This window comes from Mastomys coucha, unplaced genomic scaffold, assembly GCF_008632895.1.
Source record: "Mastomys coucha isolate ucsf_1 unplaced genomic scaffold, UCSF_Mcou_1 pScaffold5, whole genome shotgun sequence".
In the NCBI taxonomy this organism is placed as follows: Eukaryota; Metazoa; Chordata; class Mammalia; order Rodentia; family Muridae; genus Mastomys; species Mastomys coucha.
The window spans coordinates 94520873-94539756 of NW_022196911.1; the positions used below are offsets into that span (position 1 = coordinate 94520873).

Here is an 18884-nt window from a genome sequence, read left to right on the forward strand (position 1 = left end):
AGAGAGAGAGAGAGAGAAAGAGAGAGAGAGAGAAGAGGGAGAGGGAGAGGGAGAGGGAGAGAGAGAGAGAGGAAAGAAAGAAGAAAGAAAGAAAGAAAGAAAGAAAGAAAGAAAGAAAGAAAGGGAGAAAGAAAGAGAGAGAGAGGAAAGAAAAAAGAAAGAAAGGAGGGGAGAAAGAAAGAAAGAGAGAGAAAGAAGAGAAAGAAAGAGAGAGAAAGAAGAGAAAGAAAGAGAGAAAGGAGGGGAGAAAAGAGAGAGAGAGGAAAGAAAGAAGAAAGAAAGAAAGAAAGAAAGAAAGGGAGAAAGAAAGAGAGAGAGAGGAAAGAAAAAAGAAAGGAGGGGAGAAAGAAAGAAAGAAAGAGAAAGAAGAGAAAGAGAGAGAAAGAAGAGAAAGAAAGAAAGAAAGAGAGAAAGGAGGGGAGAAAAGAGAGAGAGAGAGAGAGGAAAGAAAGAAGAAAGAAAGAAAGAAAGAAAGAAAGAAAGAAAGAAAGAAAGAAAGGGAGAAAGGGAGAAAGAGAGAGAGAGGAAAGAAAAAAGAAAGAAAGGAGGGGAGAAAGAAAGAAAGAAAGAGAGAGAAAGAAAGAAAGAGAGAGAAAGAAGAGAAAGAAAGAAAGAAAGAAAGAGAGAAAGGAGGGGAGAAGAGAGAGAGAGAGAGTAGGAAAAAAGAGAAATAGAAAAGCCCACAGTCTTGTTGAGTTAAAAATCCAGAGGGCCAGTGAACTGGCTCAGTGGATGAAGGCACTTGTCATCAAGTCTAAGGACCAGTGTTGGATCCCTGGGATATACATGATGGAAGGTGAGAACTTACTCCTGAAAGTTGTCCTCTGACCTCCACACACATGCTATGACATGCACTCCCTCTCCTTATACTTACATACATACATACACATACATACATACATAAAGTATAATTTAAAAATACATTAAAAGCCAGAAACAAATTCATTTCAAGAAAGAAGATATCTGAGTGACCAATAAACACTTTTTAAAAATACCCAAAGTCCTACTTAAAAGAAAAATGCAAAAGAAAACCACAGGAGCCACTAATACACACACCAGGAATGTCTCAAATTAAAAAGTTGACTGACAATAGTGAGCGTCGCTGAGAGGTGGGACAGGTGGGACACTCAGGCATTGGCAGCAAGAGGGACAATGGCTCCAACATCTTTGGAGACATTTGGGGGTGTATGTCAAAGCTAAACAATGTATTACCCCAAAATATTAGGTCTAGGAACATATCAAAGAGCCATGAGTTTATGTACCCAGAAGGAGACATACATACATATCAAATATTCATCAGCAAAGATGGATTAGTGAATTGTTGTATACCTCTATTTTATATTATTCAATAATAAAAGATATTGAAGTACTATAACTATAACACATATGGATCTCCAAAATATATGGAGAAAAAGAAGCCAGGAAGAAAGAAAAAGCATGTACTACGTGAATCTATCCAAACACAAATAACACTCATCTATATGGTAGAAACCCAAGTGGTGGTTAATGAGCATAAAGGGAGAGCATAACTATAGATCGGCACAAAGAAACATTTTTGGTATGATGAATGGCCCATCTTTTTGTTTTGTTTTGTTTCGAGACAGGGATTCTCTGTGTAGCCTTAGCTGTCCTGGAACTTCTTCTGTAGACCAGGCTGGCCTGAAACTCAAGAGATTTGCCTGCCTCTGCCTCCCAAGTGCTGGGATTAAAGGCATGCACCTGGCCCATCTTTAGATCTAGAAGGATGTGTGTGTGTGTGTGTGTGTGTGTGTGTGCACGTGTGCGCACTCAAATGTATGTATCCATGCATGCATATATGTGTATATGTGTATGTGTATATATAAAATGTGTGTATGTGTACACTTTATTGTAGGTTAATTTAAAAAATTATTGAAGGGCCAACAAGACTGCTCAGCAGGTAAAGGTGTCTTACGGCCAGGCCTGATGACCTGAGTTTGAGCCCGTATTACACAGTGGAAGGAGAGAACCAACTCCCGCAAATTGTTCTCAGACCTCCACACCCGTGCACACGCACACACACAGAGTGACACAACCATCCTGTAGTCCAACAGGATTCCTCGGAAGTGACAGCTAGCCCTGTTCAACCGTTATCAGTCAGCTGCAAACTGAAATGTTTGCTCACACAGACTGAACTCCAAGGTAGTCTGTGTCGCCCAAGCAGACAATTCCAGAAAGGAGAGACTACAGAGCTTCAGGTAGTCCCCAACAGCTGCAACACCTTCCTCATTCCTAAGCCCTCAGCTACCTCCATGGAAGGTCCCAGCCAGTTTTCCCTTTGTAGACTCCAGCATTCCTGTGAGAGAGGCTGCCCCTTGCTGTGTGTGCTAAAAACAAAAACAAAAAGCCAGTCAGATGAATTCAGACCCTGGTCTCTTTCCTGACCTTGGTCTCTTTCCTGACCTTGGTCTCTTTCCTGACCTTGGTCTCTTTCCTGACCTTTGACCTTTGCCTCTTTCCTGACCTTTGTCTCTTTCCTGACCTTTGTCTCTTTCCTGACCTTTGACCTTTGTCGCTTTCCTGACCTTTGTCTCTTTGTTCCACACTATGGACTCTAACTCTAACTCACCTCCATACAAGGGGGCAAAACATTCATGTACACAAAACAAAAATGAGTAATTTTTAAAAATCCAGACATTATGGGGCTGGTGAGATGGCTCAGTGGGTAAGAGCACTGACTGCTCTTCCAAAGGTCCTGAGTTCGGATCCCAGCAACCACATAGTGGCTCACAACCACCCATAATTAGATCTGACGCCCTCTTCTGGTGCGTCTGAAGACAGCTACAGTAAATTACACCAGAAGCCGGAGTGAGCGGGGCCGGCAGAGGTTCTGAGTTCAATTCCCAGCAGCCACATACATGATAGCTCATGGCCATCTGTACAGCTACAGTATACTCATACACATAAAAAATAAATAAAATAAATCTTTAAAAAAATCCAGACATTAAAAAAGGTTTCTATTATACAGTGTTTAATGTATAAGATTGTCAATCATCTACCAAATGCTCTAAATAGCTTTACAATTCTCATGAGGAGGAATGGTTCACATATGGTAATGGTCTGGATGCCATCTGCCTGTTTCCTAAGGATCTGTGTGCAGAAGGCTTGTCCTCAGGGTGGTGGTATTGGTATTTAAAAGTTGTAGTGTGGTAGACGGTCCTTGGGGCACTGAGAACATTGTCCCAAAAGGGCATGAAGGCAGCTCTCATGGGATGACCTTAGTAGCATGACCTCTCCCCCCACACACACTTCTTCCTTCTTCTTTTCAAGGTATATGGGGTATGGGTATTTTGCCTACATGTATGTTTGTGCATTATGCATGTACAGTGCCCTCAGAGGTCAGAAGAGGATGCTGGATCCTCTTGAACTGGAGTTACAGATGGTTGTCAGCTGTCACGCTGGGAATCAAACCTAAGAGCAAGTGCCATCTCTAAAGCCACAACCCCCTTGGTAGTTCTTAAGAGACAGTTGCTGTTGTTGTTTCCCACAACATTGTCTGCAGTAAATTAAGAGGGCTGTGAGAGACACCAGCCTTGTCCTCACCCCCGCCATCTCTGCTTCTGGGCTTGAGATAAGCCGTCTCGTTCCCATACACAGTCTACCACAATGCGATACTACCTAAATCATTCAAAAGCAACTAAATCGATGGTGCTGCCTAGTCTTGAACTTTCTGCACGCAAAGCTATGAAGTAGATAAGCCTCCTCCTTCACTACAGTACATCTCCGACATGTCCAACTGTAACAGCCACACTCTCATCGTACTACTGAGTCTCCAAGGGGAATGATCTGCTGTCAGCCTTTTTGCTTCTGTTCCCACTTCCATTACTGACCAAATGAACTATTTCTTGGGGCTTTGAGCCCCCCCTCTCTCAGAACTCTCTCTTAGGAGATCCCATTCATTCTCTCAGCTTTAAATACGATGGATGTGTTGAAGATGACCACACTCCTATCTTAGTCGGGCCTCTTCCTCTCGTGCCAGGCTCCCCTGCCATTGTTTTCCATATGACTCCTCCATTTTATTTCCTACATAGCACTTAGCATAATTCTAATGAATTCCATTGTCACTCCTTCTTCTTCACATCTTTTTTTCCTTACCTGACTAAATCCATAAGAACCAAAGCCCAGCCTTCCCTCGTCACTGTGAACCAGTATTTTGCATATATGATAGGTAGGAGGAATCCAATACATAGTTTGCAAGGAATCTAGTTGGGCATGGTAGCACATGCCTTTAGTCCCAGCGTTTGCAAGACAGAGGCAGGAGGATCTCTGTGAGTTCTGGGCCAGCCTGGTCTACACAGCTAGGGCTATTCAGAGAGACCTTATCTAAAACAAACTTTATTACAGTGTGTGTACGTGTTGGGGGTGCTCATGCTACCACATGTATGTTGGATTCAGAGAACAACTTTGAAGAACTGGTTCTCTCCTTCCAGCTTTACAGGGCTCTGGGCATGGCAAGAGCCTTTGCCTGCTGAGGTGTCCTGCTAGTCTCCCAGTAACTAATTTTTGAGTGAAGACTAAGGAAAGTCCTGAGTTTTGAATCGTATTGTATAATAAACACTGTTTCACAAGACTAATCAAAATTAAATGTCAGAAAGCTTTCACTAGCCTAATGAAATAGATCTATAATTCCAGCTACTCAGAAGACAGAGGTAACCCAAGACCTGTCTAGGAGACAGAATGAATTCAAGTCCAGGCTGGGCAACTTAGTAGGACTCTGTCTCAAAATAAAATAAAAGAGTACACATTTACGTAGCATGTTCAACCAAAACAAAAAACAAACAAACTAAAAGGCTTCCATTATTCATCTTTTTGTTGGTAGTGTTGAGATTTTTTGTTTTGTCATCAAGTTGTCCTTGAATTCATGGCAATTCTCCTGCTTTAGAATCTCAAGTACAGGAGTAGAAGGAAGAGCCTCCATGTCCTGAGTAACTTTTAGAGTGATTATGTAAACCAAATGTGTTGGTGTATACACAAAGTCTCAGTCCTCAGGAGCAGGAGGAATGAACGAGGGCCAGCCTGGTCTACATAGACACTTCCAGAATAGCAAGGGTTACTTAGTAAGAATTTTCCAAGTATGTAAATGGGGCCATAAGAGCACTCACTCCTCTTCCAGAGGACCCAGGTTCAATTCCCAGTACCTACTTGGCAGCTCACAACTGTCTGTGACTCCAGTTCTATGGGATCTGACATTCTCACACAGACATGTAGGCAAACACCAATGCACATTTTAAAAAAATAAACTCTAAACATAAGATCAAATCAGCATTTAAAAAAATGACATGCTAAATATATATATAGCAATAATACCCCCCACACCCTGCCATTGGCCACAACACGTGCTAGGGAAGTAGTGATAGGTTTTGCTGATGTTAGTCCAACCAAGAGCAATGCCTGTCAGACCTTCATGTGCACAGGATTTTCCAGGGGCCTGGGTGAAGGTCCTAACTCAGTCCATCTAGTCCATGCTTCTGCACAATTCCCAGTGATACATCCCATGAGGATGCTCTTGGTCTGTGTGATGGTTTGGACGAGAATGGCCGCCATAGGTTCATGTTTGAACACTTGGGCCCCAGTTTGTGAAACTGTTTGAGAAAGACTAAGAGGTGTGCCCCTGTTGTGAAAGGTATATCACTGAGGTGGGCACTGTTCTTCGTGGTCATGGGCCAAGGCATGAGCTCTGGCTCTCAGCTGTCCCTTCGTGCAGCCATCGTGAGCTCTAACCTTCGGAAACTATAAAATGCTCTCTTTTATAAGCTGCCTTGGTCATGTTGTTGCCTTGCAACAACAGAAGAATAACTAACGGCCGTCTACAACCAAGACTATCAGTAAGGCTCTGAAGGGTCCTTGCAAAGGATTTGTGGACTAACCCAAACACTAGCAAGGCTCTGGGTCTGGGCCTTTTTTTTTTTTTTTTTTTTTTTTTTTTTTTTTTTTTTTTTTTTTTTTTTTTTTTTAAGGATTTTTCTGTGTAGCCCTGGCTAACCTGTCCTGAAACTCACTATGTAGACCAGACTGGTCTTGAACTCAAAGATCCACCTGTCTCTGTTTCCCGAGTGCTGGGATCAAAGGTGTATGCTCCCTTCTGGCTTCTATGTCTAGTTTTATTTTTATTTTATTTATTTTTATTTTTTGGTTTTTTTCGAGACAGGGTTTCTCTGTGCAGCTCTGGCTGTCCTGGAACTCACTCTGTAGACCAGGCTGGCCTCAAACTCAGAAATCCACCTGCCTCTGCCTCCCAAGTGCTGGGGTTAAAAGCGTGCGCCACCACCGCCCGGTCTGTGTGTATTTTTAAGTACGCTGATTTCATACACTTTATCTTTACTCTGTGCCTAGATGGTCTCTCATGGATATAATAAACTATTTATCTGAAAGTTGTTTTCCCCCCTTTTGGTCAATCATCCCTACCAAGACCTAGAGAAATACTTGTATATCATTTTTTTTTTTATTCCATAGTTTTATTGCCTTCTGACAGCTAAGTTTCTTTAAAAAAAAAAAAAGTTCCAGCTGTAATGTAAAATAAGTTAATAATAAATTAGCACTTGATCTGTATTTCAAACTATAAATGCACCCACATCGATATTCTAGACACCAGAGAGATAAGACAACCGATGCATCTGTAGAATTGCCTCTACAAGGGACACTTCCATACAGAAGTATACAGGCACACTGATAATGGTAAAAGTGCTTGTTGTGAGCTGAACAAGAAAAGCATCCTCTCCCAGTGAACATGGTACTTACAATCCTAGACAAATCAGAGTGCACCCTGACCGTGAAAAACCACTTTTTATTTAAACATCAAATGGGGTGAGAGCCTAGAGGCGATTAGACTTTGACCTAAGGAAGTGAATACTGGAATGAGGAGTGGCTTCTTCCCAGAGAGCATTGAGAGGAACCCTGATGGGTGAGTGTGGAGCTGCACCAGAGGGGCTGCACACAGCACAGTGTTGGGAAACCAAGGGAAGCTGGTCTGGGTGGGAGAGAGATGGATGGGGGAGGGGGTGCGTTCATTTCTGGATTTGCTGAGTTGGAAGGAAAACATTAGAAAACTAGGCAGTTAGGAAGGAATATGTGTGTTCTGGGAACACCAGTGGTGCAGAAGGGCAATATCAGAAGACAGAAAACGCCACTGGAAAGACACCGGGAAAGCTACACTGGGAAGTGTTCTGAGTAGGAGATTAACTTAGTGTTGTGGGCCGATCACTCTGGCAGCCATCCTCCAAATAGGTTAAGGGTGGTAAGTCTAGATACAAGGTTAGCAGTAGGAGGGGAAAGCAGGTGACGTTCTGAATCAGTACTATTCAAAATGGACCTAGAGGATCCCAGGGGGCCACAAGGCGTGGTGACCTCTGGCAGAGAGAAACCGGGCCTAACGGGGGTCTCCTGCTCCTTCCTTCTCTTATCTGGACAATGCACTCACATCTGGGCTTCATCAGCCTCTGTATTGAAAAGTAAACAAAAGGTGTGTCTCACTTTTGCCTCTAATGTTAATTCTTGGGAGACTAAGCAGTACACAATTCATAGGTCCTTGGGCACATGCCTATAATACCAGCCTTTGGGAGGTGGAACAGGAGGGTCAAATCAAGCCAGCCTGAGCTACACAATGAGAGCCTTGTTGAACAATGAAGGGCTGGGGAGCAGTTAGCAGTGTTTGCTCCTCTCCTAGGGGACCTGCCTTTGGTTCTCAGCACCCACATCTGTAACTCCAATTTCAGGGGATCTGAAGCCTCATAAAAATCTAAAGGCAGGTATGGTGGTACATGCCTGTAATTCCAACGGTTTAGGGGCAGAAGCAGAAAGATGAGGAGTTTAAGGCCAACTAGCCACATAGCAGGTTTAGAGCAGCCTGGACTCTATGAGACCTTGTCTCAAAGCCAAACAAGCATAAAAAATCTATAAGAATTCTATGAATTATATATCAGTTATTATTTGTCCAGTTTTATTCCTTATACATCTATCATATGTTAATTGTTTAGCTGTTTTATTTAGAGGTAACCAGAACATATTAGGTCACTGTTGTTCACCAACAGCTATTGGTGAAGTCCTTTGACAAATACAAGTTCCTTCCAGTGAGCTGTGCATGCCACACTGTTGGCTTGGCATACTCAGAAACTGTGTACTTGGTTGTGTATTCTGGGCTGCTAGCCCTTTTAATTCAAATTTGAGAAGTAAGATTTATTCCACTTAAATCGTTACATCTATAAATCATAACACTTAACAAATTATCATGTCTTATGTTTTATATGTATTATAATTTACAAAGAGTCAAAGCAACTGGCTACATTTTCAAATGCAAGGATTGATTTAAAAAAAAAAAGATTTATTTTCTTTTTATTTGTATGTGTGCCCATGCACTTGAGTGCACATGCGTGCAGGTGCCAGTGGGGGCCAAAAGTGGGTGTTAGAGCCCCTGAATCTTGACTAGAGGTGAGGGTGAGTGCTGGGAATGGAACTCTGGTCCCTTCAGGAACAAAAAGCACTCTTAACCAATGAGCCAACTCTCCATCCTCCAAGGGTTGAATTCTTGCTCATCAACTTCCTGGCTTCATTTCTAGAATGTATGAAAATGCTTAAATGTTATCCGAGTCTTCTCATCTACTCACAGATACATTCTCATTTATTCAGAGAAATTCTTTTAATAACAGCAAACAGCCTGAAGATGGAGCTGGTTGGCAGAGTGCTTGCCTAGTATGCAGGAAGCCCTGGATTCAGTCCCAGAACCAAATAAACCCGGTGTGATGATGCATACTTGTAATTTCAGGGGGGAAACCTCGACGAGTCAGTAGGATCCAAAGTTCAAAGCCATTTTCAGTTACACAGACAGTTCAAGGCCAGCATAGCTACACGAGACCCTATCTCAAAGAAAGAGAGAAAAAAGGGATGAAGGGGAGAGGGAGGGAGGGAGGGAGGGAGGGAAGGAGGAGATGGTGCTGGAGAGAGAGACAGGTCAAGAGCCCTGGCTTTTGTCCCAGGGGACCTGGGTTCAATTCCCATCATCATCATGGTGGCTCACAGCCATCTCTAACTCCAGTTCCAGGCTATCTGATACTCTCTTCTGGCCTTTTCAAGCACCAGTCACAAACTTGGTGCAGACATACACGCAGGGAAATCACTCACACACATAAGTAGTGGCATGCAGGTGTGTGTTAGGACTGTATAAAACACCCCTGTCCTGATGCAAAGATTCACAAAGTAAGAGCCACCTCACACCATGGGCCTTAAGCTGTGGGTCACAGAACTCAGTGTGGGGGCCCCTAACTTGGCAGCAACAAACCAGTTCTGAATGTAATGATCATAAATTAAGTCACAATGGAAGTGTAATGAATCCTCAGTGTTTGTGGCAGGACTCAGCTGTGTCCCATCATGCAACCTCAAGGTAGGTAGCCTTGGTTCTAAACATACCACATGGCACTCGGCATTGTGTATAGCATCCAGCCATGAAGGCCAACTGGACATTGTCTGAAACACTCTGGGCCCAACCAGAGTCTACTGAATACTTTGAACTGCAGCAGCAATGTGGGGTTTGTTTTTGTCTTTGTGTATGTGTGTGAGTGGGGAGGCATCCAGGACAAGAAACCCTGGTCCTGGAACTTACTCTGTAGACCAGGCTGGCCTCACAAAGATCTGACTGCTTCTGCCTCCCAAGTGCTGGATTAAAGGTGCGTGCCTGGCTCTTGTTTTTTAAAACTATGTAGTTTTCTCCTTTTATGGGTCTATAATGGTTTAATTATGGAAAATAAAGCCTTTTAATATTTGCTGACCATCATTCTTCAGCGTGTGATAAATTGGTGTATCTTTGGATTGGATTGGATTGGATTCGAATAGATGGCTTTTTAAATTGCTATTGGAGAGTTGGCTGGTTCAGCAATTAAGAGCACTTTCACAGAGGGTACATCTGTTCTGAGCATTCATATAAGGTGATTTACAACCTCCTGTAACTCTAGCTGTAGTGGCTCTCATGCCCTCTACTGGCCTCCACAGGCACTACACTCACCTACACACGCACACATACGATAAAAAAATAAAATAAAAATAAGTTATAAAATTGCTGTTTGAGTTACTGAATTCAACCATTAAGCGAATTTTGGCTTGATATTAGACAATACTTTCCAAAATGGCCCTAAACATACATTGGCTATTTTGTTCTATGTGTTTATATGAAGCACTGTTTTCAGTATTGACGACTATAAAAAAAAAAAAAATCAATCAAGTCCAGAAGACATTGACAATACTCTGTCGTGCCATATTAAATACTTGACCAAGATTTAATCCTTCTATAAAAACAGTCATATCCATTTCATTAATATGAAATGTTTAACATTGCCTTAATAAGTGATAAAATTATATGTGTAGTTATTTTAAAATGAATTTATTTGTTATTTATTACCATCTTCTATCTGATTTGTATACCTGTTTTATTTAATTATCTATACATACATAAAGATTTGCAAGTCGGAAAGAGGTTTTGACTGAGTAAAGCTTATGAAATGTACGTTTCCTCGGCTTGTGAACAGTCTCTCCCTCCTGGCTCCCTTGACTCTACTGCACACAACCGATTTAGACAATTACGTCTTGCAAACTATTGGTCTATGTGCTTCTCAAAGTTTGACTGCTACAGCCTAACACCCACAGTACCAAGATGGAGTTAGGAAGCTATGTGTAATAAAGGAAGTTACATACCTCTGGGAACTAGGGGCTTAATATCAGACAGCCATAACTGCCACAGGTCTCACTGCGATGTGGCTGGAGCAGAGAACCAATTCCCACACTCCGACCTCTACATGTGTGCTGGGCATGCATGTTCCCCTCCCCACACACAGCTAAATGTAACAGAAAATTTAGATAAACATAATAGAAGCTATTTTCAGCACTGCTTTCTTCGCTGAATACAGCAAACTCTGAAAGACTTCTACAAACCAGGCACTGGACATACAGAAGTAAAACTTAAGGGATGGGAAGATGACAAGAGGACCTGAGCTTGGGTGCCCAGCGCACGTAAGAAGCCACGTGTGGTCGTGTGTGGCAACAATCCCTCCAGTGTTGAAGCAGAGATGAGAGGATTCCCAGGACCTTCTGACCAGCTACTCCAGCTGAATGAGTGAGCTTCGGGTCCACTGAGAATCCCTGCTTCAAAATAAGGGGGAGAGCCACAGGGGAAGACACCTGCCACCAACCTCTGGCCTCAATATACATGCACACACAGGCTCACACACGTGCACAAAACATTCACACAAGCACAAAAATAAACAAATAAGTAATTAAAAATAGCCACTCACTGAGTGTGGTAGCCACCTGCAATCCCAGACCCCAAGAGGCTGAAGCAGGAGGATCATGTATTTGAGGCTAGTTTAGACGACCCTCTTTCACCACCACCACCAACAAAGAATAAAGCCCATAGGGAGGATAAAGCAACCCACCCTTTTCAGATACCACAATAGAAGTACCTACAGAAAAGAGAAGACTTTGGCAAAAGTGGAGGGGAGTGTGGCACTAGTTAGGGGGTGAGAACCACAAGGCAATAGGGAGACATCATCAAAGGTCATCTAACAGTAGAATGTTCTTGGTGATGGTGTTTGAGCAGAGCCTTGAGACCAGAGTAGGCAAGGGTGGGGGGCCAAGTGGGTTAGGAAAGACGTGGAAGTGTGAAACGCACTATTAAGTTGTAAAAAGTACAAACAGAATGTTTAAAACATTACATCCTACCAGAAGCCCATGACATTTCTCTGGCTGTGGTTACTCAGCTTTGATATTTTAAACCGCGCTACACACTCATATTACGAAGCCAGAAAGCGCCACCTAGAAGCCAAGTCTCTGTTAATCCCTGCCATGGAGAACATGGAAAAGGACTCAACAATGGAAAAAGAAAATGACTGCCACAGACTCCACGAACTGAACTAAACAACAGAAGCCAACTTCTAAAGAGAAGATAGCATAATAAAGAACTAGTCAGTGCAGGGGCAATCCAGTTCTGTGCTGTTGGAAATCTCCCATGGGAATGAAAGCTAGAACATGCACCTAGTAGTGTATAGGATGACCCAGAGACGCTAAGATCATTCCCTGTTATGCACCTCGTTTATAAAACAGGAAGCTGTATAAAATATACACACATTGGGGGCAAGAGAAGTGCCTCAGCAGTTAAGAGCACAGCTGTCATTGCAGGGGACCCTGGTTCTGTTCCAAGCACGCTCATGGTGGTGCATAACCAACCACCTGTAACTCCGGTTCCACGGGACCCAATACCTTCTTCTGCCCTCCGTGAGCACTGTGGGCACCGGGGATGCCTATGGTACACATACATACATGCAGGAAAAGTATGCATACACATGAAATACAATAAATAATTTATCTAAAAAAAAAAAAAAAGATACTCCTTAAAAGATCTTTGCATATGGTTAAGGTTATATCAAGTGAGAAACCCACAGGGAAGTCATCCTCGAGAATCGCCTGTTCTCTGAGACAGTCCATATAAAATAGCTGCTCTTGGACTTCAGACACAGTGTCACAGAGCCAGGCAGCCTTGGTGGTCCCTAGCCTTGGGTACAAAAACCCCAAGTCCCTGACTGTGGGAAGACAAGTTACCTGTTTTAATTTGGTAAACTAGCTCTTCATTTTTACATGAAAGATTACTTTTTTAATGAAAAGATACAGCCTTTTAAAAAAAGACAGAGAGGCTAAGATCTATATTTTAAAGGCTTATTTTGCCTGACATCTTCACACAGAGAAAGTTTCCCCCAAAATGTGTTGCTGATTGCAAAGATAAATGGATGAAAAGGTGATGTTATCCACTGAGGGAATGGCAGTGTGCTCTTGAAATTCATAGTAACTGTGGTATATTAGGCAGAAACAAAGGTATTTGACATAATAAAATATATAAAGCTTTTTATGTCATACTTTTTTTTATGACATACATTCTTATATCAGTAAGATGGAGCACTATAATACAGGTCAAATCTTTGTAACACCAAATATCAATATAGTACAAACTATCTTATTTTAAATATCAAAAGAGAGTCAACAAGATGCTGTGTGCCCTACAATCTCATCACTCAGGAAGCTAAAGCAGGGAGATTGCCATGAGCTCAAGGCCAGCCTAGGCTACAGTGAGTTCAAGGCTAACCCTGCATTGTCTCAGGAAACAATCAAAATGACCCTGATTAGTATAGTTAGTCTAGATTATTTTTAGTTATTTCACTACATCAACTATTCTAACCTCAAGGACCTAACATTAAAATGATCAAACTCACATATTAATCTTTTTTAGTTTTTTTATTTAAAGGCTGAATTTGTATATTAAATATACTATATGGTATCTATCTCCTTGTATCTATTTAATCTAGTCATCCAAATTCATAACTTTTTAAAAATCATTAGCCTATATTCTATACATTCTTTTCCCACATATAGTCTACAAATGCTGGATTATACAAGCTTGTATTACTTTTTTTTCAGGAAGTCTTCATTGGTCTTACTGCAGAGTCTGGTAAGGAGACCCATGTCCTAAAAGGTATGTTATTCAGCTTAGTGCCAGTATTGCACCTTGAAGAACTAATTAGCTAATAGCATTTGCACAGAATTACTCCAGTTGTGGGTTTACATTATTCCTATACGACATGGTTAAAATTAGGACATGGTACTGGAGAACTGGCCGGCAACTTCAGGAAAAGAGGTTATTTGTAATAATTATAGCACGAGAGCTTGTTTGAAAACAAGATTTCCCATAGCATACACCATGCCAACTTTATCCCCCTCTGTTCTTGGATGAGGAAACTTTTACATGTAAAATATTATACTTCATAGATCATTATTAAATGTCAAAACACTTCGAAGTTATATTTTAAATGTTGACCATTAAAACATTAGAAGCATACAGGTTCTTTTTTCACATGAGAAAATGTTTGAAGCATCATTCAACAGCAGACATTTAAAAGTTTTGCATTACCACTTATCATTTTACTGAGAGAAAAAAATAATGTTTATATTAGTCAAAGCAGGAAGAAGAAGAAGAAGGAAAAGGAGAAAGAGAAGAAGGAGAAGGGGAAGAAGAAGAAGAAGAAGAAGAAGAAGAAGAAGAAGAAGAAGAAGAAGAAGAAGAAGAAGAAGAAGAAGAAGAAGAAGAAGAAAAAGAAGAAAAAGAAGAAAAAGAAGAAAAAGAAGAAAAAGAAGAAGCAGAAGCAGACACATCTAGCCAGCATATTATGCACAAGCTGAGAATTAAGGGCTGTGTTCCACTCAATTGTACTGTGAAACAAGAGCTTTACCATATTTAACTATATTCCAAACTTGTTAATCATATTTCATAGCTTCACATACACTAGAACTAAACAAAGATGCCAAAAGAGATCAAGGTTCATGTGTTAAAAGAGATTCCTCAACCATCATGAAGAAAATAACTGTGATATTCATAATATTTACAGACTAACACTTTACTTAGGTAAAAAACGAATGCAACGTTCAACTTCTGATTTTCTCGAGGCCACCTCTCCTCCCCCAAAGTTGAGCCACATCTTCCATCTTCAGAGTTTTAGAAACACTTGTTGAAAATGTGAAATTGCACTTATCTTAAGGAAGTTCATACAGCGAGGCTTCTGAGAAGCAAAGCTATAACTTCCGAAATGAATTCAAATGAAATCCTCAACGTGAGCTTTATTTTTGTTTCGGGTTTTTTTTTTTTTTTTAAAGTTCATATAGAAGCTTGATTTCTAAGCTAACTAAGTACAATTGCTAATCATTTTCAAATGTGCCCTTAGCCCCTAAGACAGAATTCACAGAAAAGTCACATTAAAGAAAAGTAACCCACAAGTAACTCAGATTAACCTAATTCCTATGGACACTGAGGCTGTAGAGTGTCCCCCGACCCCCAACCCCAGGGGAGAAAAAAGAGATTATTCCATCCCAGGCTTGGTGCCCAACTCAGGGACACCCCAGACTGTTCTTCCTTTGCAGATTTAAGGTGACATAAATCTCACAGCCCCCCCCCCCCAAGAAATAAAACTGAAGAGAACTTAGCACTTTCCCAAGTTGAAGGGGGGGGGGGGTGTCTGAGAACGGACACGCATTTAAATTAAAAGAAATAAATAGAAGCAAAACCAAGATTCAGAAGGAAGCCGAGCCTCGGAGCGCGCCGCCCCGGCTGCTCAAAGCCTCCAGCGCAGGGGCGCCGAGCTCACCTTCCATGGTCGCCGCGGGCCGCGCGGGCTGCAGCTGTCGCTCAGGCTCCGCGGCCGCTCCACGTGCTGCTGCCGTGGGGACCCGCGCGACTGGCGGGAGATTCCCGGCGCGGGGAGGCCCCGGGATCGCTCGGTCGCGTCGGCGCAGATGCAGGGCGGCAGCCCCGGACAGCCAGGGCGCGGGGTTAGAGCGGCGCTGGCTGGCGGCCGCCTTAAAGCGCGCTCTGAGCGCACCCTCAACCCACTTTTTTAATGTCAAGCCTGAGGAACCCTGATCGCGTGGAAACAGTGTCTCAGCGACCGTCTCGGGACACGTCTACTTGAGAAACAGAGGGGATGAGGGCGCTGTCGCAAGGAGAGCCGAGCGGTGTGCGCAAGCCCAACTTCCAGATTTGCCTGACACGGAAGGACCTGGAACTTTTGATCTAGACTCAGGGATGACAGCCATGAGAACTGTCAGTGAGAACTCACTTCACTGAGCTATTTATGGAGTTTCTCCCCACCCCCTGGCCTTCGGTTTTTCACTCCAGTTGGGGTAGCCCACCACTATGATCCCAGTACTTGAGAGGCTGAGGCAGGAGGAAGGCCATCAATTCCAGGCCAGCCCCAGACTACATACAGTATGAGCCATTTCTCAGAAAAACAGACTTTAAAAAGTCCTTGGTGCAGATTTATAGATAGTTCAAAAGTACGTTGGCATTTACGGCTCTCCAACGTTTTAACCCGAGGGAACAATTCTCTCATTTTGCTGTCCTTTCTGAGAACTGGTTGATTTGCCAGCGCTCAAAAACAAAGACAGCAGTACGTTTGTGTGTTCATTTCCTACGAATCTTCTTTCTTCTAAATAGGACACTTTACAAAAATCCACGTATGATGTGTCAGAAGAGTAAAGAGCAGAGCTATGTGAGGTAGAGGGACTAAATCAAGGGAAGGTGTTGGTTCACAGAGGCGTACCAATCAACATCCTTTCCCATCATCTACACTTTAGAGAGGAAAACATTTGACAGTAGGGAGGGGAAAGGAGAAGTGAAGGCAAGACAGTTTTTCAAAGCGCAGCAGTTCACGCTGAAGTCCTAAGAGACAGGGCTCTCAGATGGGCACTTCTAATGATGCCAATGGTGTTGAAGGAATGATCCCACTTCGATCATCTTGTTAATTATACAAACATATTTGAAGCCAGGTATGGTGGTGCAACACCTTTGATCCCACCACTGGGGAGGCAGAAGCAAGGAGATCCCCATGAGCTTCAAGCCTTCCTGATCTACACACTGAGTTCCAGGACAGCCAGGACTTTATAATAGAGAGACCCTGTCTCAAAAAGACCTACACACAGACACACACTTGAGATGTAAGGTTAAGGACTGTACATCAGTATCTATATCTGAAAGAAAATCATACTTCTGAGCTAAGCAAGCACACTGAGAATGTATGAACCTAAGTTCATGTTGACTAGCCTTGGTATATAGGCAGTCTGTGAACTCTATATACTATGTTTGTGTACATATGCATATATAACACGAGCGGCTCACACTGCCATTGAGATCACAGAACCATAGCAGCATCTGCAATGACTTTAGAGTTCTGCAGGACAATATGGAGTTCGGAGACATTGTAAGGTTTAATAAACACTAAGGTTTAATTTTAGTACTGAAAGGGGAAGTTTGTTGTTTGTTAGTTTCTAAAAGTAAAAATAGCACATCAAAAGTAGAAGAAGAGGAACCGTAAACTTTCACAGGGATGATAAGGATGAATAGTTAATTGGTTGTTTAAAAGGCAGAGAGAAACTTGGGGTTTTCTGTTACAATGTTTTCTACACATAACAGTACACTGTTACCATACTGTTCCCTGCTTATTCTAGTCTCTCCAGATGCTTGAAAAGACAAATAAAAAGCAGAGAGGTACAACCATTTATGTAGCAAATCTACCCTCAAGTGGGTGGAGCATAAATCTCCTCTTTAAGTTCAGGCTACATATAATAACATCCTTCCAAACAGTACAGTATTGGGGGCAAGGTGTAACTTTATATGGAGAAACCTGACAAACATTTAGTGCCTTTAACATTAAAAGTGATGTTAGTATGCATCAATGATATGATGTCCTAGGAATGTCACTTTTCTGCTGCTGTCCTCACAAAAATCTATAATTCTATGCAATAGTGAAAAGAACCATCAAGCAAAGTCCAAGAGAGGCTTTCCACAAAATACTTGATCACTTAAGGCTGAGTCAGTCTTTGAGGACCATCAAAGCAGTCATTAACTGTCAAAGTCCACAACAACCAAAAGGAAAGAAAACAAGAGAAGAAAGAGGACAAGAAAGGTCTGAGAGACTGTCAACAGCTCAAAAGAATGTGAGAGGACAGCAAAACTAAATGTGACACGAAAGCCTGAGGGTGACTCTGGTGCAGATCAACTAAGTAAATATAAAAATATGAACTTTAATTAACAATACTGTATCATGCCAGGCATAAAGGTGCATATCTTTAATCCCAGCACTTGGGAAGCAGAGGCAGGAGGATCTCTGGATTTGAGGATGGTATGGTCTATAAAGCAGGTTCCAGGACAACCAGGGCTATATAAAGAGACCCTCTTTGATAAAAAGAAAGGAAAGAAAAGAAAAAAGGAGAAAAGAAAGAAAGACGAGGGTTGCTCAAGTGTACATCTGTGCCTTGGCAAGTATCAATATGTAATGTTTCATGTTAGAATAGTGCCTTGTGATATCAGCATTATTAATTTGTCTTGTGTAAAAAAAAAATCTCTCATATACTGAATTATTGCCATAAGTCAAAATGAGATGTCAAGAAAAAAAGAAAATCAATATAGCTTTCATAGTGTACTCAGCTCATGTAGCTTCCCTGTGGAGTCATAAGACAAGATTTGTCTGGACTGCTGGGCATGATGCTACATGCCTTTAATTCCAGCACAAGGCAGAGGCAGGCAGATCTCTATGAGGCCAGCCTGGACTATATAACAAATTCTGGGCCAGCCAGAAATACACAGAGAGACCCTGTCTCAAAGTAAGTAAACAAAACTCTAAAGCTAGCCTACATCAAAACTTTAAAGCTAGCTTACATCAAAAGTTTACATGGATACTTCCAAGATGCAAACTACTACTCTTAATTTTTTTCATTTCTTTTCTTTTTTTGTTGGTTTGTTTGTTTTTCGAGACAGGGTTTTTCTGTGTAGCCCTGGCTGTCCTGGAACTCACTCTGTAGACCAGAAACTCAGAAATCTGCCTGTCTCTGCCTCCCAAGTGCTGGGATTAAAGGCGTGCACCACCACTGCCCGGCCATTTCTTTTATTTTTGTTTGTTTGTTTTGAGACAGGGTTTCTCTATTTATCCCTGGATGTCCTGGAATTCTCTCTGTGGATCAGGCTGGCCTAAAACTCAGAGATCTGCCTGCCTCTGCCTCTGCCTCTGCCTCTGCCTCTGCCTCTGCCTCTGCCTCTGCCTCTGCCTCTGCCTCTGCCTCTGCCTCTGCCTCTGCCTCTGCCTCTGCCTCTGCCTCTGCTTCTCTGCCTCTCTGCTTCTCTGCCTCTCTGCCTCTGCTTTCTGAGTGCTGGGATTCAAGGTATGTGCTACCACTACCCAGCTAAAGGTTTTATTTTTAACTATGTATATATGGGAGGGATGGAGGGGATATGTACATGTGAATGCAGGCATCCACGGATTCCAGAAGAGGGCGCTGGATCACCTGGAACTGGG

At 42.3% G+C, this 18884-nt stretch overlaps 1 protein-coding gene across 1 annotated transcript in view; it reads right to left on the reverse strand.

Moving 5' to 3' along the window:
* The window catches only part of Ikzf3 (IKAROS family zinc finger 3), an 89422-nt gene extending 73658 nt beyond the window's left edge, over positions 1–15764 (reverse strand). Inside the window, exon 1 of the mRNA XM_031351105.1 lies at positions 15183–15764. Within this exon, the coding sequence (XP_031206965.1) occupies positions 15183–15189 (7 nt within the window). The 5' untranslated portion in view covers positions 15190–15764. The remainder of the gene's footprint in view (positions 1–15182) is intronic.
* Between the last annotated feature and the right edge of the window lie 3120 nt (positions 15765–18884).